The following is a 17,940-nucleotide window of genomic DNA, read 5'->3' as shown; positions in this document are numbered from 1 at the left end:
TCAATATAGTACTTACATCCACATATGCTCGTCTGAACTCTTTGTTTCTTTGAGAGTTTCTCTCAAACGGCACCTTATAAAGTTGTTTCATTCTGATTTGGTTTCGCTTGAGAATGCAGGCCAATGTGGACAGACTAACTCGTTGAATGTTGTTGAATAAGGTGTTGTCTTGGATGATGTTGCTTTGAATTTCTCGTAATCTGATTTCATTATTTTCCAAAACCAAATTTACAATGGCAGCTTCCTGTACCCCGGGGAAAATTTGGCCCCTTCCTCCACCATGGTGTCGTCTCTCAGTCCTTTAGAAAAAATAAAATAAAAATATATATAGGGCTTGGACAATGCAGCCTAAATATTTTCCCCCACAGTAGAGTACATTGTATAGGAAACTTGTACAGTTCATCAATGGCTGATGTCATACACTAAAACAGGTGTCACCCAACTGATACACTATGACATGGGGTATACTACATGTATACTACATTCAATTTTTATTACATACCTGTTCTCCAGTCTAAAGGTCCGGATGACAGAGGTGACAGTAAAACGGCTCAAGTTTGGCTGCACTCTCTGTCCAGCCTCACGCATTGTCAGCCCATGGTTGATGACATGATCTACTAAGGTTGCTCTGATTTCATTTGAAAGTGTTTGTCTTCTTTGGCCATGAACTCCTCTACCTGCTCTACCCCTACCTCTCACTCTTTCTCCCCCTCTTCCTCTTCCTCTCTCTGCAATGTCTTCCATTGTAGTTGTAAAAAAAGGTTCTCACCTGTGGTCTTTTCATAGTGCTTACATCCTGATTGAAGTGTTAACAATTAACCATTGAGGTGTTTGGAGAGGTGGCACATGTAATTGGCCAATTAGCTCATGTGGTGTCATTTTGAATGGCAGTGTTTTGAAATGGCAAACATGTGACTTTATGTCAGATTGTTGTGTCTTATGCAGAGAACTTTGTTCAGTGCATTTAAAAAATTCCATTTTGAAATGCAAAATGTGTGTAAAGCAAAAAAGGTGTTTAGACTTTTGGAGACTTGAGAAGAAGTTTTGCTCTCTGTGTGTGTCAGTTTAAATAATTGTGCTGTGCATGTCATTTAAGTGTGTAAGCAATTGGAAAAAACTGTAAGAAATTATAAAGCAGAGCTTACCTAAAAAATTAATTCGTAGCGATGAAATACATAAACTTTTTTGTGTTTGTGTAAATTGCAAGAGGTTCCAAACCTGTATAACAACAAAAAACACAAACAAATTTAGGACCACATGCAATTTATTTTAATTCTCTATGAATAATAGGCGGGTATCAGTCATCTTTTACCTGCATTACTGTAAGATATGTTAGGTCAACGAATGTAAAGAATAAGAATATTTTAAATAGTAAAAAAAATCCAGCTTTAGTTCTGTCTTTCATAAAAAAAAAAAAAGTACCGATAAGAGTACCGTTAATGTACCAGATCGTTAAGTGGTATCGATAAAAGTAGTAATACCGTTAAAACCTTAACGATACCCATCCCTACGTTTGACCCTCTCTGAGTACCGCTCTTGTTTTTGCGTGAATATGGGCCCCTTCCTCGATCTTCCCCACCCTCAATCTTATGTAGAGGGTCGGGAAACTTATTGTTCAACGTCACAGGAAGGGCTATCACAAGTGCTGATTTGGTGCATACAATAAGCGGCTGATTACTGTAACTGTAGACAGATCTTCTTTTACCTGTTTTCCTTTGAATAGTCCTTATGACATATACCCCTGTATATCTGCTAAGATTTGGCTGAACTCTCAGTCCACCCTCCATCAGCGTCATCTGTGGTTCACAACATGGTCGAATGTAATTTGATAAGTTTGTTCCTCCTCTTCTTTGTGCACGTTCTCCTCCTGCTTCAGGTCTTCCTCGGCCTCTTCCTCTACCTCCTTCTCTTCCTCTGTGTAGTCCTCCTCTCACCCTCACTCTTATTCTGACTCCTTACATTTTGGTTGAAGGCAGGTGAACCTACCTGCTGCATTTTTAAAGTGCTTAAACTTGATTGGTGTGTCTACAATTTACAATCATGTGTTTGTGCACCAGATGGCTGTATTTAACAGATTGGCTCATAGGTGTGGTAATTTTACAGTCAGTGCTTTGGTATTGCAAAGAAATAACATCATGATATACTTCTGTGTCTGATGTATACTAGTGTGTTTAATGTTTTGCAAATCACTGTGTGTAATGTTTTGCAAATAGTGTGAAGCTGACAATGTGCTTACAGTTGTGCAAATCTAGCCTTGTGTTTTGTTCCTTGAGTGTAAGGTTTTGCTAATTGTGAGAAAAGTTAAATTTTACTGTGTAAGCAATCATAAAAAAACTGTAAAATGTTAAAATGTCACTTTTTTTTTTTTACTGCAATAAGACATCGATTTGATCTGAACGGATTCATTAGTTCAGTAATTAATTTACTTTATTATTCTACCACATGTGGGACATCATCAACTATATTGTTGAACCAACATGTTTCAGATGAGGAAAATGTTTTGGTGCCCCTATTGTAGGTTCTTACAAGGTGCTGCTCATTCGCTGAACGCAAGGTTCTTGATGGAGTGTAAGAGTGTAGTGAGTCGTGAAAGTATGTCTGTGCAGAGTCAGTGATAGTTCTGTAAGCAAGCATTAGTGAATTAAACCTGATACTGGCTTAAATCAGTAGCCAGTGGAAAGAGAGGTAGATGGCGTCAAATGGGATTTTTTGGGCTCCTGGAGGATGAGCCACGCTGCTGTATTCTGAACCAGCTAGAAAGGTATGATTGACTTTACAAGAAAGCACAGAAAGAAGAGCATTGCAGTAGTCCAGCCTAGAGATTACAAGGGCCTGGACAAGGAGTTGTGTAGCATGCTTAGCTCCTAAGGATGATAGAAAAAAGTTGTTGAATGAGCACTCATCCCTGACGGACCCCAGTGACCATGTATGAACTGTGGACAACGTGCCTCTCCATGACACCAGTGTTGCTTTCATCAACAAAGATTATGAGGAAATATGGCCGTCAACGAACCTTTATCATGTGACGAAAACAAGACAAAACACCATGTAAATGCTCGTAATGTGTTTATGGTGGGAGGTATTGCACGAGAAATGTTGGGTGGTCAGCAAACCAGTTTTGGACTGGAGCTGCACGATGAAAGCTCACGTTGTCCCATACTACAACGTACCGGTTTCTTTGATGGTCTGCATCATTCTTACGCTCTGGTGGTATGAGAATGTTGTGAAGTCTCTCCAGAAATGTGAGAATATGGGCTGTGTTGTATGGTCCAAGGTAATTAAATGTATAATTAAATGTATAATGCAATATTGTTGACGAATAAAAACGAGACTAAGTGGAATCTATCGGCAAACACACAACTAAACCGTCTTCCCAAAGACCCGTCAAATTAAAGTCTCGCTAAAATGAACACTCAGACATAAAATACTTTAGTGAACTATATAGTATTTGCTATTGGAATTTTACTGCAGTTTACTAATATGTTGCTAATTTTTCCATCTGTACATAATATGAATGTCTTTTGTCAGTTACCTGCCTTTTCATGATGAGCTGCACTTGCATAATTTTTTTTTAAGGATGACAAGCGCCAATTTCTACTTGTGCTCCACTGTTTGGCCTGTGCTAACAATCTTTAAACCTCTCTTCAGCGCTATGTGCAAAAATGTCTGCATTCAACAGAACATTTTGGTTTTGTCTACTAGGTACTGTACTGACTATGTTAAATGGAATTGCATTAATAAAAAAGACTTAAACACAATTTTCATTTACTAAAATTAGACTAAAATGTCATCAGTTTTCGTTGACTAAAACTAGACGAAAATAGTTATGGATAATTCTGACTAAAATAAGACTAAAATGCTCAGACTTATAGTCAACTGAAACTTGACTAGCCTAAAAAGAGTATGAACGTGACTAAAACTAATAAAACTAAAATGACAGCTTGACACAAAGACTAGACTAAAACTAAAAGTAAAACAGGGCGCCAAAAACAACACTACATGACACCCTGAAGGATCTACCGGAGAGGAAGGATTTGAACCAGAACGGAGGAGTCCCTGTGATCCTGAGAGATATTAGGGTTGCTATCAGGATCTGATGATTAACTGTATCAAAGGCTACAGATACGTCTGGTGAAATCAGAACAGGATTTAGATTCTGCACTAGCAAGTTACAGTGCTTATATGACCTAGAGCAGTGTCGTCTAGGTGGAGAATTAACTTTCAAAGCCTGACTGCTTGTTGTCCAATGGGTTGTTCTGAGATAGAAATGTTACTATTGTGTAATTTCTGAGTGATTTTGGGCACAAACAAGACATATTTAGATATATTTTACATGCACCGAGCACTGGTCTTCAGCACACCACAGTTATTATGTCCCTGAGAAATACCTAAACAGTATTAAGAAGACATGTCCTGGACCCAGTCATACCTGAGGACCAGATTTGGGCATGTTCCGCCTCGTTGCTATGACTACAATCTACAAACAGTTCATGATAACCTTGTGCTGAGAAGTCGCTGAGTGAGGATTATATAAAAATTCACAAAGATTTATTTTTATTCATTCATTTATACTTAAAAAATATTGAGAAGTAACAGTAGGAATGTAAGTTGACATGTGTATCAGTGGAAACATCTCAGAACACATTTAACTAAAAATAATTGAATTAGTTAGTGGTGATGATTTAATGATTTGATGTTATAATCGGTATATCTGTTCAATGATTATTCACATAAATGCACTTTATGTCATTTTAAGCATGTTTAGAGCACATTTTGAGCACTTGTAACAATGTAAAATCCAGTGATGTATCTGAGGCCTAAAAACCAGAGGCCTGAAAGTTTGTGACATGTTGTTCCCTCATGATCTTTGGTACTTTTCCACTGTTTATTGGACATGATACAGCAGTTTTTGATGACTTCATAAGTATTAAAATTTTGCCCACTGAATTTATATATGTTTTGAAAATAAGCCAATAACGAGTGAACCACTGTTAGATACGTACCTTGTTGCCAACGAAATAAACGTGTCACATCAAAAGCATTAGATGACGAAAATAAGAGATAAAGTGAATTTACCTGATTGGTTTTTGAGGACTATTCCTCTCAGAAGTTTTGCTAAAACAGTAGGCACCAAGGCACTGGCTTTTCAGATGCTCTGGATCTCACTTTATTTGATTAGAACAAATAAAATTAACTCTTTGACACCTGGACATCTTTGTCTGAGAAATTTTTTGAAGAGCAACTTTTGCCACATCAGTACACCTGGTTGAAAATGTTTTTACAATAAATGGAAATAGTGATACAGTTTTGTTTTTAAGTAGAGATACTGATGATGTGTATGAGTTAAAAATATATATATATATGTTTGAAATGTATACATTACCGCTCACATTGTTTTTAAGACTTAATCATTTACTTATTCAAATTTTCAACAATTTAGTATAAAACTAAACTCATCAATCAAAGGGACGTGTATTGTAACTATACAGCAATTATGTTGAAACTAAAAAACACAACTTTTTATATTTTAGTACCTTAAGTGTAGTTACATTTTTCCTCGCATCTTCCTCAGGTTTCCAATTACTCTGAGCTATTTACTGATCTTCTTCATTGTTCAGTCAATATCATTTAAATAAATGATTAAAAAACTTTTTTTTTAACTGAAACATAACAATTATATTTGAAAAATTACAGTTGTTTTTGTCTATAAAAGCTCTTTCTTAAATGTTAGCATACACCTTTAGATAAAATGTTTTAAAATAACAATAATAAGATAATGTAAAACATTTCACTGAATTGTTCAAAAACTTTTGACCGATGTGTGATTTTGTAAATATTTTACTAAATATATTTACTAAATATTTAACTTTTTCCCCTCAGCAGCTGCAGTATGTGTCAGGTGTATCAGTGCAGTCACTGTTCAGTCTGACTGACGGAGGTTTTTATACGACTCTTTATCACTGTGTCAACACACCACCACTGTGATAACTCTGACAGTAATAATCTCCTGAATCTTCATTCTGAACTCCACTGATGCTCAGAGTGAAATCTGTGTTTGATCCACTGCCACTGAATCTAGATGATACTCCAGACTGGAGCCTATTGGTGAGATATATGAGGAGTTTAGGAGCTTCTCCAGGTTTCTGTAAGTACCAGTTTAACCAACTTCCACTATACACTGCACTGCTGACTTTACACTTTATTTGAACACTTTGTCCTGGTTGAACTGCTGTTATTGATGGACTCTGAGTAACAGTGTACTGTCCTCTACACACTGAAAGAAACAACAAGAATGAAATATAAGACAACACTGAAACAAATGAAGATTTCACTCTTCAATAAATGAACAATTGTGATAAAAATTTTACTACACAAACCTTGAGCAAACACTGTGAGTGTCCAGATGAAGATGATGCTGAAAGTCATTGTTGTTCTTGTTGGTTTGTGTGTTGATGAAGATTGTGTTGTGTTGTGTTGTCAGTCATGAAGTGTTAAACTCACAGCACTATAAACACTCTCAGAGCACTGAAGCACGTGATCACAATGCAAAGAAGTGGGCAGGATTCTTCTGCTTCAGTCTAGTGCACTATAATTATTGAATGTACAAAGACACTAAACTACAACAACAACAACAATAATAAATGGAATCCTTCAGAGATCTTCTGGGGCTGTTCTTCGTAACATGCTAATTTATTTAGCTGGGTTTGATTGTTGACGATTTCGTATTATCTTTGATTGTTCGGTTCTTCAACACTCATCCTGGAATTTTTGTTTTAGCAACAGATCCGTTAGATTAAACCTGCTCTGGAGAAAGTTTATTTCATCTAAACAGGATTAGATCGCTGCCATGACTCAGTCAAGCCGTATTCATTTGTTGGACCTTAATTTTTTATATACAGTATATGAAAGCACAGACAGTGCATATGATGGAGGGTAATATCAAATATAGAGTTTGCCATTTGAACATTTGTGGTGTTTAGTTTAATAAATGATATAATAATAATATAATAATAATAAATGATAATATTACTGGTGGCTCAGTGGTTAGAGCATGGCGGTTGCAACGGCAAGGCCATATGTTCGATCCCAGGGGATTGGCCCTAGTGAGAAATCAAAATGTATAGTACAATGCAATGTTGTCGCTTTGGATAAAAGTGTCTGACAAATGCGTAAATGATATATTTGCAGGTTATATTCACTTTAATAGTATTAACAGTATTAGGCAAAAAGCAATTGAATCAATAAGGAAGCAGACTGATGAAATGTCTTAGATGGTGTGTGACACAATAAGAGTCAAGAATGTTAAACAATATAGAAGTAGTTTCTACATCTGCAATCTTCTTAAAACTAAATCTCCAGTTTTAGGTTTGTGTTCTTAATATTGTCAAGGTCAATGTATTGAAGTTTTTGCTTTTGAATTTGTGTATATTACAGTTTTTTCTTATGGCTTACACACGTTTTCAAAACTATGTCACCTTTTCTCAAAACTCTAAACACAATTCCCAAAAATGAACACACAAAATGCAAAATGCCTCACATCTCCTTCAAAATGTAACACTGCATTCAAAATACCATAAACAGATGTCAGAATGAAGCATTTGCATCAAATGGCAAACACTTCTTTCATAATACTGAATAGTTTCGATATACCATGTAAACACTGTTGTTCTTATTTTAAAGGTCTTTGGTCTTTCATGGGTTTATATCTATATTTCAATACAATGTTCTAAAGTGAAAGTAATCCGCTGAGAGTGGTAACAAGTACACTGTAAACACAATTGCAATGTACCAACAGAAAATATTTATTAGGCCAAAGATTACTGTTTTATACAGTAGAATTCAACAAAACCATAAACATCTGTAAACAAGCGTCTTCGTCCTCATGATATCTTTGCCTTTCCACTCTGTACAGAATTGAAACACAGTATGTGTTCAGCATAGGAACTTCAAACAACTTACAAAACAAACTGTAGTACAGCATGATAACAAACCTCATTCATTCAATGCAGTGCAGTGAATGGATGGTTTAGAATTACAAATGTTTACGCAATACTATGTAGTCATAGGTATTTTTACTGTACATTACTTTATAGCTTAAATAGTCATTAGATAGTTCCACACCTGTTCTCATTTCTGAAGGTTCGAATGATTGACGCCACTGTAAATCGACTCAAGTTGGGCTGGACTATCATTCCAGCCTCTCTCATGGTCAAACCGTGGTTGATCACAAGATCAACAAGTGTTGCCCTAATCTCATCAGAGATTGCTCTCCTTCCTTCTCTTCTTTGCCCTCGCCCTCTTCCTCCTCTTCCTCTTCCTTCTTTTCCTCCTCTTCCTCTTCCTTCTCTTCCTCCTCTTCCTCTTCCTTCTCTTCCTCCTCTTCCTCTTCCTCCTCTTCCTCCTCTTCCTCCTACTCCTCCTACTCCTCCTACTCCTCCTACTTCTCCAACTCCTCCTACTCCTCTTGCTCTCTGTCCATTGTTGGCATCCATTGTTCAAAACAGGTAATCTGACCTTCGATCTATTTATAGGCCAATACTACCATCAAGCAGTGATTGGATAGTGATCAGTTAAGCAATTAGTGTTTCCACATGTGAGGAGTGTGTGTGTGACCTGGTGAATACGTGTAGAATTTTGATTGGTTGTATTTGGAAAAGGCAAGCAAGTCACTTCCTGTTAGATTTTTGTGTTTTAGGTAGAGAATTGTGTGTAGTGTTTTGAAAAAAGTGTATTATGCAATAAACACTGAGTCAAAGGCTGAGAAATAGCTTATGGTTTTGGAGATTTGGTGTGTAGTTTTGCACTTTGAGTGAGAGGTTTCAAAAAGCATGTGACATGAAAAGATTTTGTGTGTAAGCAGTTGGAAAAAACTGTAAACCTTTAAAGAGTTTAAAGTGTAAACAGGGATGTGGCTCTTGTGGAGAGACATCAATAATTCACAAAACATTAAAAACAATAAAATACTTTCCTCATCTCTGTACAAGGTTCTGTGCAGACTCAGCAGATGTAAAAGCCTTTCAGATGATGTGGACTCCTGCAACTGATACTGAGTTTATCCATTTCAAGAAATGTTATAGAAATGGACAGTCTTCAGGACACTTTCCTCAGTATCGTACACAGTGAACACTGATGGATATAAAACACTTTATTTTGTGGGGAAACACCATCTCATTGCATTTAAACACCAAGAACTAAAACTAATTTATAAAAATATACAACTTCAGTTTACAACTTCTTCTTTTGACAAAACAACCAGCCAATAGCAGCGCTGCTGATCACTAGTTCTTCTATTGATATATGCGGCCTTTACAAACTGTGTGTGAGCGTGAAGGATCCCAGACACTTTAATACAGATATATTAATCTTACACAACAGGTCCATTAGAAGAACCGTTTTATGCAGATCATGATTTGCGGGATTAGATCATCTCGGATATTTCATTTCATCTTTGGTGTAGTATTGACATACGAAGAACGGATCTCTGAACTGTTGGTTGTGTTGTCTGATGTAATTGCTGTATACTCCGTTTTAGTTTGTATTCAGTCAGGTGTAATGAAGGTTTTTGCACAATAGCTTCAGTAGATTATATTTGACTGATATATATTACTGAAGTAAAAAACTGTCAATAAATGACTCAACGTACAGAAAATGAGTAAATGTGATACATGTGCATTGTTGTTGTTTTCATTGTGTTTGTGTTGTTGTTTGTGTCCTGTGGCTGGTCCTCAGAAGCCCTCAGTGTCTCTGCTGTCGTCCTCTTCTCTGCAGATCTCTGAAAACTCAACAGCGCTGCTCTGTCTGCTCAGCTCTTACTCTCCAAAGGGGGCGCTGGTGAGCTGGACACTTGACGGGTCAGAGGTCACTGAAGGGGTTCACACCAGTGAAGAGAGTGAGCAGGACGGCCGATACAGCCGCAGTAGCATCCTGACCCTCAGCAAAGCACGCTGGGAAGAGAGAGGGGTGTATGTTTGTAGAGTCAAACACCATAAACAAGATTCACAATAGCGGCTGTGAGTGTTGATGAGTCGTATCTGAGTGTCAGACATCATTCATGAGTCTAGTGCAGCAGATCAATACTGAAAGAGAGCTCGTGTGTCAAACCACTGTGACATCTTTCAATGTGCTGTGTTTACTGAAACATTCAATAAAGCTTCTGAACATGTTACATTTGTGTCTAACAGCTTCATTCAGACAACAGAGAAAATCACATGTGTGTTTGTGCAGGAATGTCCTGTATCATGATTCTTAATAGTTTTAATAGTTGTGTAAAGGTTCATGTAGCAGTAAATGTGAAATGCAGGTGTTGTGTTGTGAACATGATCTCTGGAGACAGAGCTGATCTATTCTGAGAACATCAGAGTCTCTTCATCCTGTCAATGCAAATGTGATTTTCAGCTCAACACTCTCAGTGTCACTGTTTGATTGGTTCAATCATCTGAACTGAAACACACAAGTTTCACTTCTTTATTGTTAGTTGTGTAAGGCAGCTGGAACAGTGCTAAGAACTGAGTTTGTAAGGCTGAGACACAAACCAGAAAACCCCATTTGTTTGTAGATCCTGAGGAATGATATCCTGCTCTCCCCTCAGGGGTTGTTGATGCCCAGGAACTAAACTCCCTCTTCCCATCACACCTCTCCCCTTCATCTCTTCAGGACCTGATCACTGGGAAAATGCTTAACACATTTCAAACTGTGTATCATTTATAGTCATAGTATGAAGTTTTGATCATCAAGTTTGTTATTGTTTAAAAGGTCATAGTGCGATGGGTAAAAAGGTCTAATTCTTTCAAACCTAACAAATAGTATATTAGAGCTTTTTAACTTTAGGACATGACCTGAAAGGTGTGACTTTCTCAAGGAATCTGGATTACAGATAAATTGAGATCCCATTTGATGTTCTCTCCATTCACAAGAAAACAAACGAACCAAGTTTCTCACTGACAATTGGCTTTGTTACATCTGGGTATATAAGGTGCTTTGGCAAAAGACTCAAGGAAGCTTCTGTCCCCCGAACTACCCACACTGCAACTGTGTGTTGAGAATTGTAACTTAGTAAGAGTGTTATCGCAAAATCGATATGTCAGGATAGAATGGACTAGTTTTGAGTTAAATTATAAATGGGGCATATTTACTAAAGCTCACATCTTATAGATTTCTACCTATCATAAATTGGAGTCAGATCGGTCCTAACCAAGTCATATAAATAGAACCAAATTGTAACAATTCTGTTTTTAAATAACTTAATGTACTGAAGAATCGCTGAGAAGAAGCAGAACACGAGATCCCTTCACCCATATCATTTGATTCTGTCGTTGGGCCAGTGGGTGGTCTTTTACAGTGGTTTTATAGTTCACACATGAATATTATGTACAAAAGTATACTGTGTGCTGTACATGCACTTCTCAGCCTATATTCTACTGTAAGACAATATATGTATTGCTATGTTATAAAGTTGTGGGCGCACATATATGATTGACATAAATCATGAATTTAACTAAAAGAATATTCTGATCAAAATGTAAATGTATTTTTTCTCTTGACTGGTGTGAACACTGAACTCTATGAACAAATGTTGTGATGATGAACAGCGGCTGTTTGTGCATCTGATCATAACGTTTATCTCATAAAGATCATTAGATATGTTGGTTACAAGAACACAAACAGAGAAAAAAAACATCTTATATAAATGAGTCAGTGTATGTTTTGTTGATAATATGTTCATTATTAATTAGGGGAATTTGACTTAAATAAAATCAACTATCATCACGCTAATAAAATCTGATACTTCGGCAGTCAGTATGGATGTCAAAGTTAAAGTAATTTTCTATTATCTTCATTACTACAAAAAAAAACTGTATTTGTGAGTGTGTGACTATTCTCAGCTGAAAGTCACAGCAGTAAGCCTTTTGTATTACAACTTTTGAAATATGTGATGAGAGTTTTGGAAAAGTTCCCAGTGGTAAGAATAGAGTAAATTGATGGTGGAGAGTATACAACTCAGGAAATTCATTCATTGGAAGTTCGTCTGGTGGAGAACAAAGACCAGGGGAGTCCTTCGTGGTTACCTTTCTTTTATTTTGTCTTCCCAACATTCCATACCCATTGGATACTTTTGTTTCTTCTTTGTTTTACTTTATTCATTCCCTAGATCTTGTTATATTCTTAAGTTATTTATTAGCATCACATATTTATGTTAGCTACAGCTTTTAAAATTTCAAGTGTATAAATCTTTTTAAAAAATGCAATCAATCACTTTAAGCCATTTTTTGCCTTCACATTTCCCAAGAAATCTTTAATTTTTTTGAGCCCAAATCAACTATGGGAAAATTCTAATATCGGGGTTCTTTCATAAAGTATTTCAGCAAGTTTTTTTATTTATTCCCTTAGGATCATTGGGTTAACTTTCACACTATGCACTCTGGTTTGTTCATTAGTTTTGAGCTCTGTTCTTACATTATTATTTTTTTCAGATTGGTACCAACATGGCTGAATACCTGCGGTCAAAAGGCACAATGTTCTCATGTTGGGAGACAACGAGTGCTTTCAGGCTTTTGTTGTACTAAATGGAGAAGCACTTGAGCAAAAAACATTGCTGGCAGCAGTAGATGTTTGCTTTAAAGCTTTCTACGTCTTCGATATCAATTACCCCAAGCAGTGCTCCCCCGTCTGGCAGTTTCTACAGACTGTGGTCTTTGGGCTTCTTGGAGATTAAACTCCATCAATAAGAATTCTATGTGCTTTTATATCTGCTGCTAAAGAGTAGTCATTGTTAGTGAAGAAATGTATGATTTATGCAGTTTGTTATTTTTGCAGAATGTTAACTGATTCTGACATTGTGCAGAGGTGTGTTAAAGAAATTAGAGAATGTTTTTGTGCCAATGTTTTTACACCAAAATTGATTCATTTTTACTGTGACCATTTCTTTCTTAGGAAAATAGAATTTATGCTGTGTGTTGTGCAGATGTGCATCAAACAAGTTATAAAGTTTGAGAATGTAAAGTTTGAGAATGTTTCAATGTCAATGTTCTTTAACATTACAGTTGATGTATTATAACCATTTCTTTCTTAGGAAATGTAACATGTTTATTTTGCATAATGAACTTCTGAGGTTTTACTTGTTTACTCAACAAACCTGCCTTTCCTTTTGAACAATTCTTGTTCTACACATAAAAAGTTTTTTTCCCCCACTTGATTTGCCATGCGCTTCTCTCAGACCCCAGCACACAAACACAACGTTTACTTTCGAAAATAGACTATTAATATTAATTTTTTATTTTAGGACGGTCTGTACAGCTGGAGCAGCAGTCTGACTCTCTCTGAGCAGGAGTGGAGCTCAGTGCTCTCAGTGAGCTGTGAGGCCAAACACAAAGATCCCAGTCATACAGTCACTAGAGAATTCAGGAGAGATGATGAGTGTTCACACTAGACTCTCTCTCTCTCTCTCTCTCTCTCTCTCTCTCTCTCTCTCTCTCCTCTGACTTCTGTTCTCATCTGAGTCTCACTCATGTCTCACATGTGTTTCTACATTCATTCTCTCTCTCATCTGACATCTGCTCTGCTTTTCACAAACAACACCACGAACTAGTGCATGTGTGCTTTATTCATTCACTGCTGATTGTGTTTCATCAAAATTCATCAAATAAAATCATATTAAATCTTTATGACTCATTTTGTCTTTTGTGACAGATCAGAACATCAGCTCTTTATTATAAATAAACATCACTCAATGAACCATGAAAACACCTGCAGATGAAGTCAATTTCTAAAGCAAACTGTCAAATGAATAACCACAAGTCACTTTCACTTGTTTGACACGTTATTCATGAGTTGGTCTCATACACATCATACTGATCTTATGAATGTTTTATAAACTCTTCACTTTGATATAATACACAATGAGTGCGTTTATGGGCAAAATAAACGGATAACTATTAAATATCAGTTTTTAACTGATTAATAATCTGTTTTCATGTATTCCTCTGTTGAAAACTTCCTCTGCTGAGCCGTTTATGATCTTTCCGTGATAATGAAAAATGTTTTAAACTTTTACCAGTTGAAAAAACATCATATGCTGGGTTAGGTATGTGTTGATGCTGGTTTGCTGGTTTATACTGTTTTCAGCCAATGACTTGCTTGCCGAGCTGAAGGAAGAAGAGTACGCAGCACCAGTAAAGACACCTGAACCAAGGGTGCATTGGAGAAAGAGAGACAGTAATGGAAACATTGTCTATGTAAGGCCAAGATCAAGCAGGAATCAGTCAAATAGGGGTCAGAAAGTTTTTTATTTAATATCTACTGAATATCTACATTGATTAGACACTTATGAATGTATCAAAGAAGAAATGTGTCAGGAAAACAATCAAACCAGAACCACACATTAGATTTTTGACATGAAAATAAATTGATTACGTTCAGTATGTGTGTAAAGCAGTATAAACTACACTAAAATATTGGTCTTGGTAAGTCTGTGTTTGTTCCGAGTGTGTTGTCAGTAGCCAACCAGCATGTTTCTTGTTTAACTCATTCGCCGCCAGCCTCTGTAAAAAAAAGTTGCCAGCCTACGCCAGCGTTTTTTAACATTTTCACCCAACTTTAATGGCTCACAGTAAATGGCTTTCTGTAAAGAATATATGGACAAACAATATGTCAAATGAAAGAACAGAGTCTCATTTTTAAACAAAAGAAACCATATTCTTCTATCTTCATTTGTTATTTTTGTATCACTCCGTAGATGTGGGTAGGTTTCTTAAAAAATGCATCACTTTGATTAAACAGCTGAGATAATTATAGTTTTTTGTCAAATATTCCGCCCAGATTACAATTCAATTCAATTCAAGTTTATTTATATAGCGCTTTTCACAATGTGTATTGTTTCAAAGCAGCTTTACGGGGGCAAACAGGAAAAACAGAAAAGTTAAAACACAGCACAGTGCATGGTATTTATATAACGAGTAAGATCATTCTAATAAATAATATTTAATTTCTAATTAAATAAATAAATGAATAAATGAATGAATGCAGTCTCCCGGTGAGCAGGCCAACACTGCCCTGCTGTGTCGAGGAACCCAAACTCCAATGATTGATTAATGGAGAAAAAAACCTCGGGAGAAACCAGGCTCAACCGGGAGGGCCAGATCCCCTCTGACGTGTCATAGCTGCACTCAAACTGCTGACATGTGATTTAAGTTTAGCATTTAATACCAGATATTGTAACTTCGGTATTAATAAGACAAATAGTCCGTCTTTGCTCTTGGATGGGGGTTTATTGGTCTGAGCTGGGATGGTCTGATGGTCATATTTCTCTTGGCTGGTGGTGGAATTGCCCTAGATGGAGCTGGGATGGTCAGTCAGTCTGCAGCTGTAGCTGGCGTAATCTCAAATTGGGGTTGGGCATCTGTAGGTCGTCAAGACATGGTGGAACTTCTTCCTACCTCGGGATGGGCATCCCGAGTCAGAGGCGGGAAGAGAATAAAAAGAATAATTACCGTATCTGCTGTTCATTAACTATGCATTAAGTGAAAACTTGGCTGAAAAGATGTGTCTTTAATCTAGATTTAAATTGGGAGAGTGTGTCTGACCCTCGAATAGTATCAGGAAGGCTATTCCAGAGTTTAGGTGCTACGTATGAGAAAGCTCGTACCCCTTTGGTGGATTTTGTTATTCTAGGTGTTGTCAACACTCAGAACAATCATTAAAAACCGCAAAACATATACGTTATGCCAATACGTAATAGCGCCACCTGCTGTACAACAGTACAAACACTGATTGCCGTAATAACTCGTCTTTGGCGGGGAAGCGTTTTTTTTAAATGACGAGGTAACTCGTCAATGGCGGTGAAAGAGTTAAGTGATCTGCTTCTACAAAATTCCAAACACACATTCCTGCTGTAATTCATGATTAATTAAAACATTTACTAGTTGTAACTATTTTTGTGAGCTCATCTAAAGTGAGGACTATGTATGCCTTGTAAAGCATTTACAAATGAGAGTTAAAGGCTCAGTTATCTTCTAAACAGAAATAGGAAAAACACAACACAGAGGGATACAGAACATAGAAATATTTATTTCAAGATGCAAAAGAAATTAAGCTGTACATCTGTACATATTAATGAGTATAAAACAATTTAATATAAAATAAAAAATAAACCTCTGCAAAATTAAAATTGTACAACCAAACATATAAATTAATATTAAATGAATTGATATAAAATGAAAAATAAACTTCTGAAAAAACTCCTGCACACCTCCAGAAAAAAAAATATTGTGAAGTGATATGCAACTCTCATTTGTAAATGCTTTACAAGGCATACATAGTCCTCACTTTAGATGAGCTCACAAAAAAAGTTAACTGACAACAAGTAAATGTTTTATAACTACCTTAAGTAATCATGAATTATAGCAGGAATGTGTGTTAAAAAAGCATTTATTAACAAATTAAATTACAGTTACTATGTCAGAATAATAAGATGTATAAATGTGCATTCAAAGAGTTTATTAATCATTTACTTACACTTTCTAAATGATCTCATGAACCACTGACAACTCCTAACTAACTGGTTTGTAAGTAATGTAATCCTTAGTTTAGAAATGATGAATTCATCCTTAATAAAGTATGAAAATTTGATTATTAAGCATATTATATACATGCTTATAAATCAAGAACAAAGCATTTATAGCTGTATTTATAAACTGCTTACTAATGTCTATTAATGTGGGTCCAATGCTTCATAAATGATTAATTAACTATGTACTGATGGTTAACTAATGATTCATAGCGTGCAGTTATTATAAAGTGTTACCCAAGTAAGAATAGGAGACAGTGAAGAAGAAGTAAGAACACACACAGTGGATGAAAGTACAGAAACTAATGAACAATTTGATTCATTTAAACCAGATTCAGACTCAAGCTCTCACAGGAGCATTTGGGAGCTTTATGTTGATGGAACAGAGAGGGACTTCTTATTCTCTCTTGATTCTGATGTGATTATTGAAAAAGTTATAGAGAAAAGTGAATTGTTTTCTAAGCTTTTTCTGTCGGCCCTGGTACGTAATGCACCTCTTAAAGAAACAGCCAAAATTGTGTAACCTAAGAATTCATTTTTCCCATCAGAATATTAATCAACACATAAATTAAAACCTTTAGTTATTTAGACAAATTAATAAAGTGCATGTGTGTGCGACTGTGCGTTTGCAATAAGGCGTTGTGATATTGCCAAAATGAAGTCCAGAGCCAAATTTTTGTCCCAATACAGCCCTGCAGAGAACCCAACAACAATGAAAACAAATGTCAAATAAATGGGTCTGATAGCCTATATAAGGCCTATGTAGATACCCTGTAAAAACTGAAATGTTCAACAAATCATAGCAACATATGTTTTTATGTCTTTTTAACTTTTAACTTATTAAAAATGTACTTAAATATTTAATTACAACACATTTAAATAGTATTTTATGAATCTTTTGCTTGATGATTTGATGTTAACAGACGTGTCACAGGAGCATTTTAAAGTGAGACATTTTTTTTATGTGATGCATTAAATATATGTATATTTGACGGTTTATTAAAGACATGTGTTTCATATGCCTTAATTGGGTCCCATGTTGATTGTTCGCAGTGTAGCTAATACTAGACCTCTATAAACCCTGTACAGATAATTTAAAGCGCAGGAATTTGATGCAGAGTGAGAATGGTTTTATTATTCAATATCATCTAAACTTTCACTTTTCATAACTGTAAATGTAGGGTTAAGGGAAAGAATGGAAGAATGATGGGAGGGGGGACCTTGGAGGGAACTGGCCCAGGGCCCCACTGAAGTCATAATTCGTCCCTGGCGAGACCTCTTCAAATGAAGGAGCTGTAAATGCTGTCAGCCGCCCATCTTTGCCTCCAGAAGTGGAGGTCGACCCGAAAGACCAGGAAGGAGATACACATGAACAACAA

At 36.2% G+C, this 17,940-nt stretch overlaps 2 gene segments (V, D, J or C); one reads left to right on the top strand and one right to left on the bottom strand.

The window, feature by feature from the left end:
• Positions 1-5,957: 5,957 nt before the first annotated feature.
• LOC130413950 (Ig kappa chain V-III region PC 7183-like) lies at positions 5,958-6,457 on the bottom strand. The segment is given in 2 exon segments: positions 5,958-6,274; positions 6,378-6,457. Coding segments are annotated over 2 exon segments (366 nt in total).
• A 2,622-nt stretch (positions 6,458-9,079) lies between these two features.
• LOC130414714 (Ig lambda chain C region-like) lies at positions 9,080-13,426 on the top strand. The segment is given in 3 exon segments: positions 9,080-9,112; positions 9,730-9,966; positions 13,280-13,426. Coding segments are annotated over 3 exon segments (417 nt in total).
• The last annotated feature ends 4,514 nt before the right edge of the window (positions 13,427-17,940 follow it).

Source organism: Triplophysa dalaica, chromosome 24, assembly GCF_015846415.1.
Source record: "Triplophysa dalaica isolate WHDGS20190420 chromosome 24, ASM1584641v1, whole genome shotgun sequence".
Classification (NCBI taxonomy): domain Eukaryota; kingdom Metazoa; phylum Chordata; class Actinopteri; order Cypriniformes; family Nemacheilidae; genus Triplophysa; species Triplophysa dalaica.
This window is presented reverse-complemented; position numbering and strand designations above follow the sequence as displayed.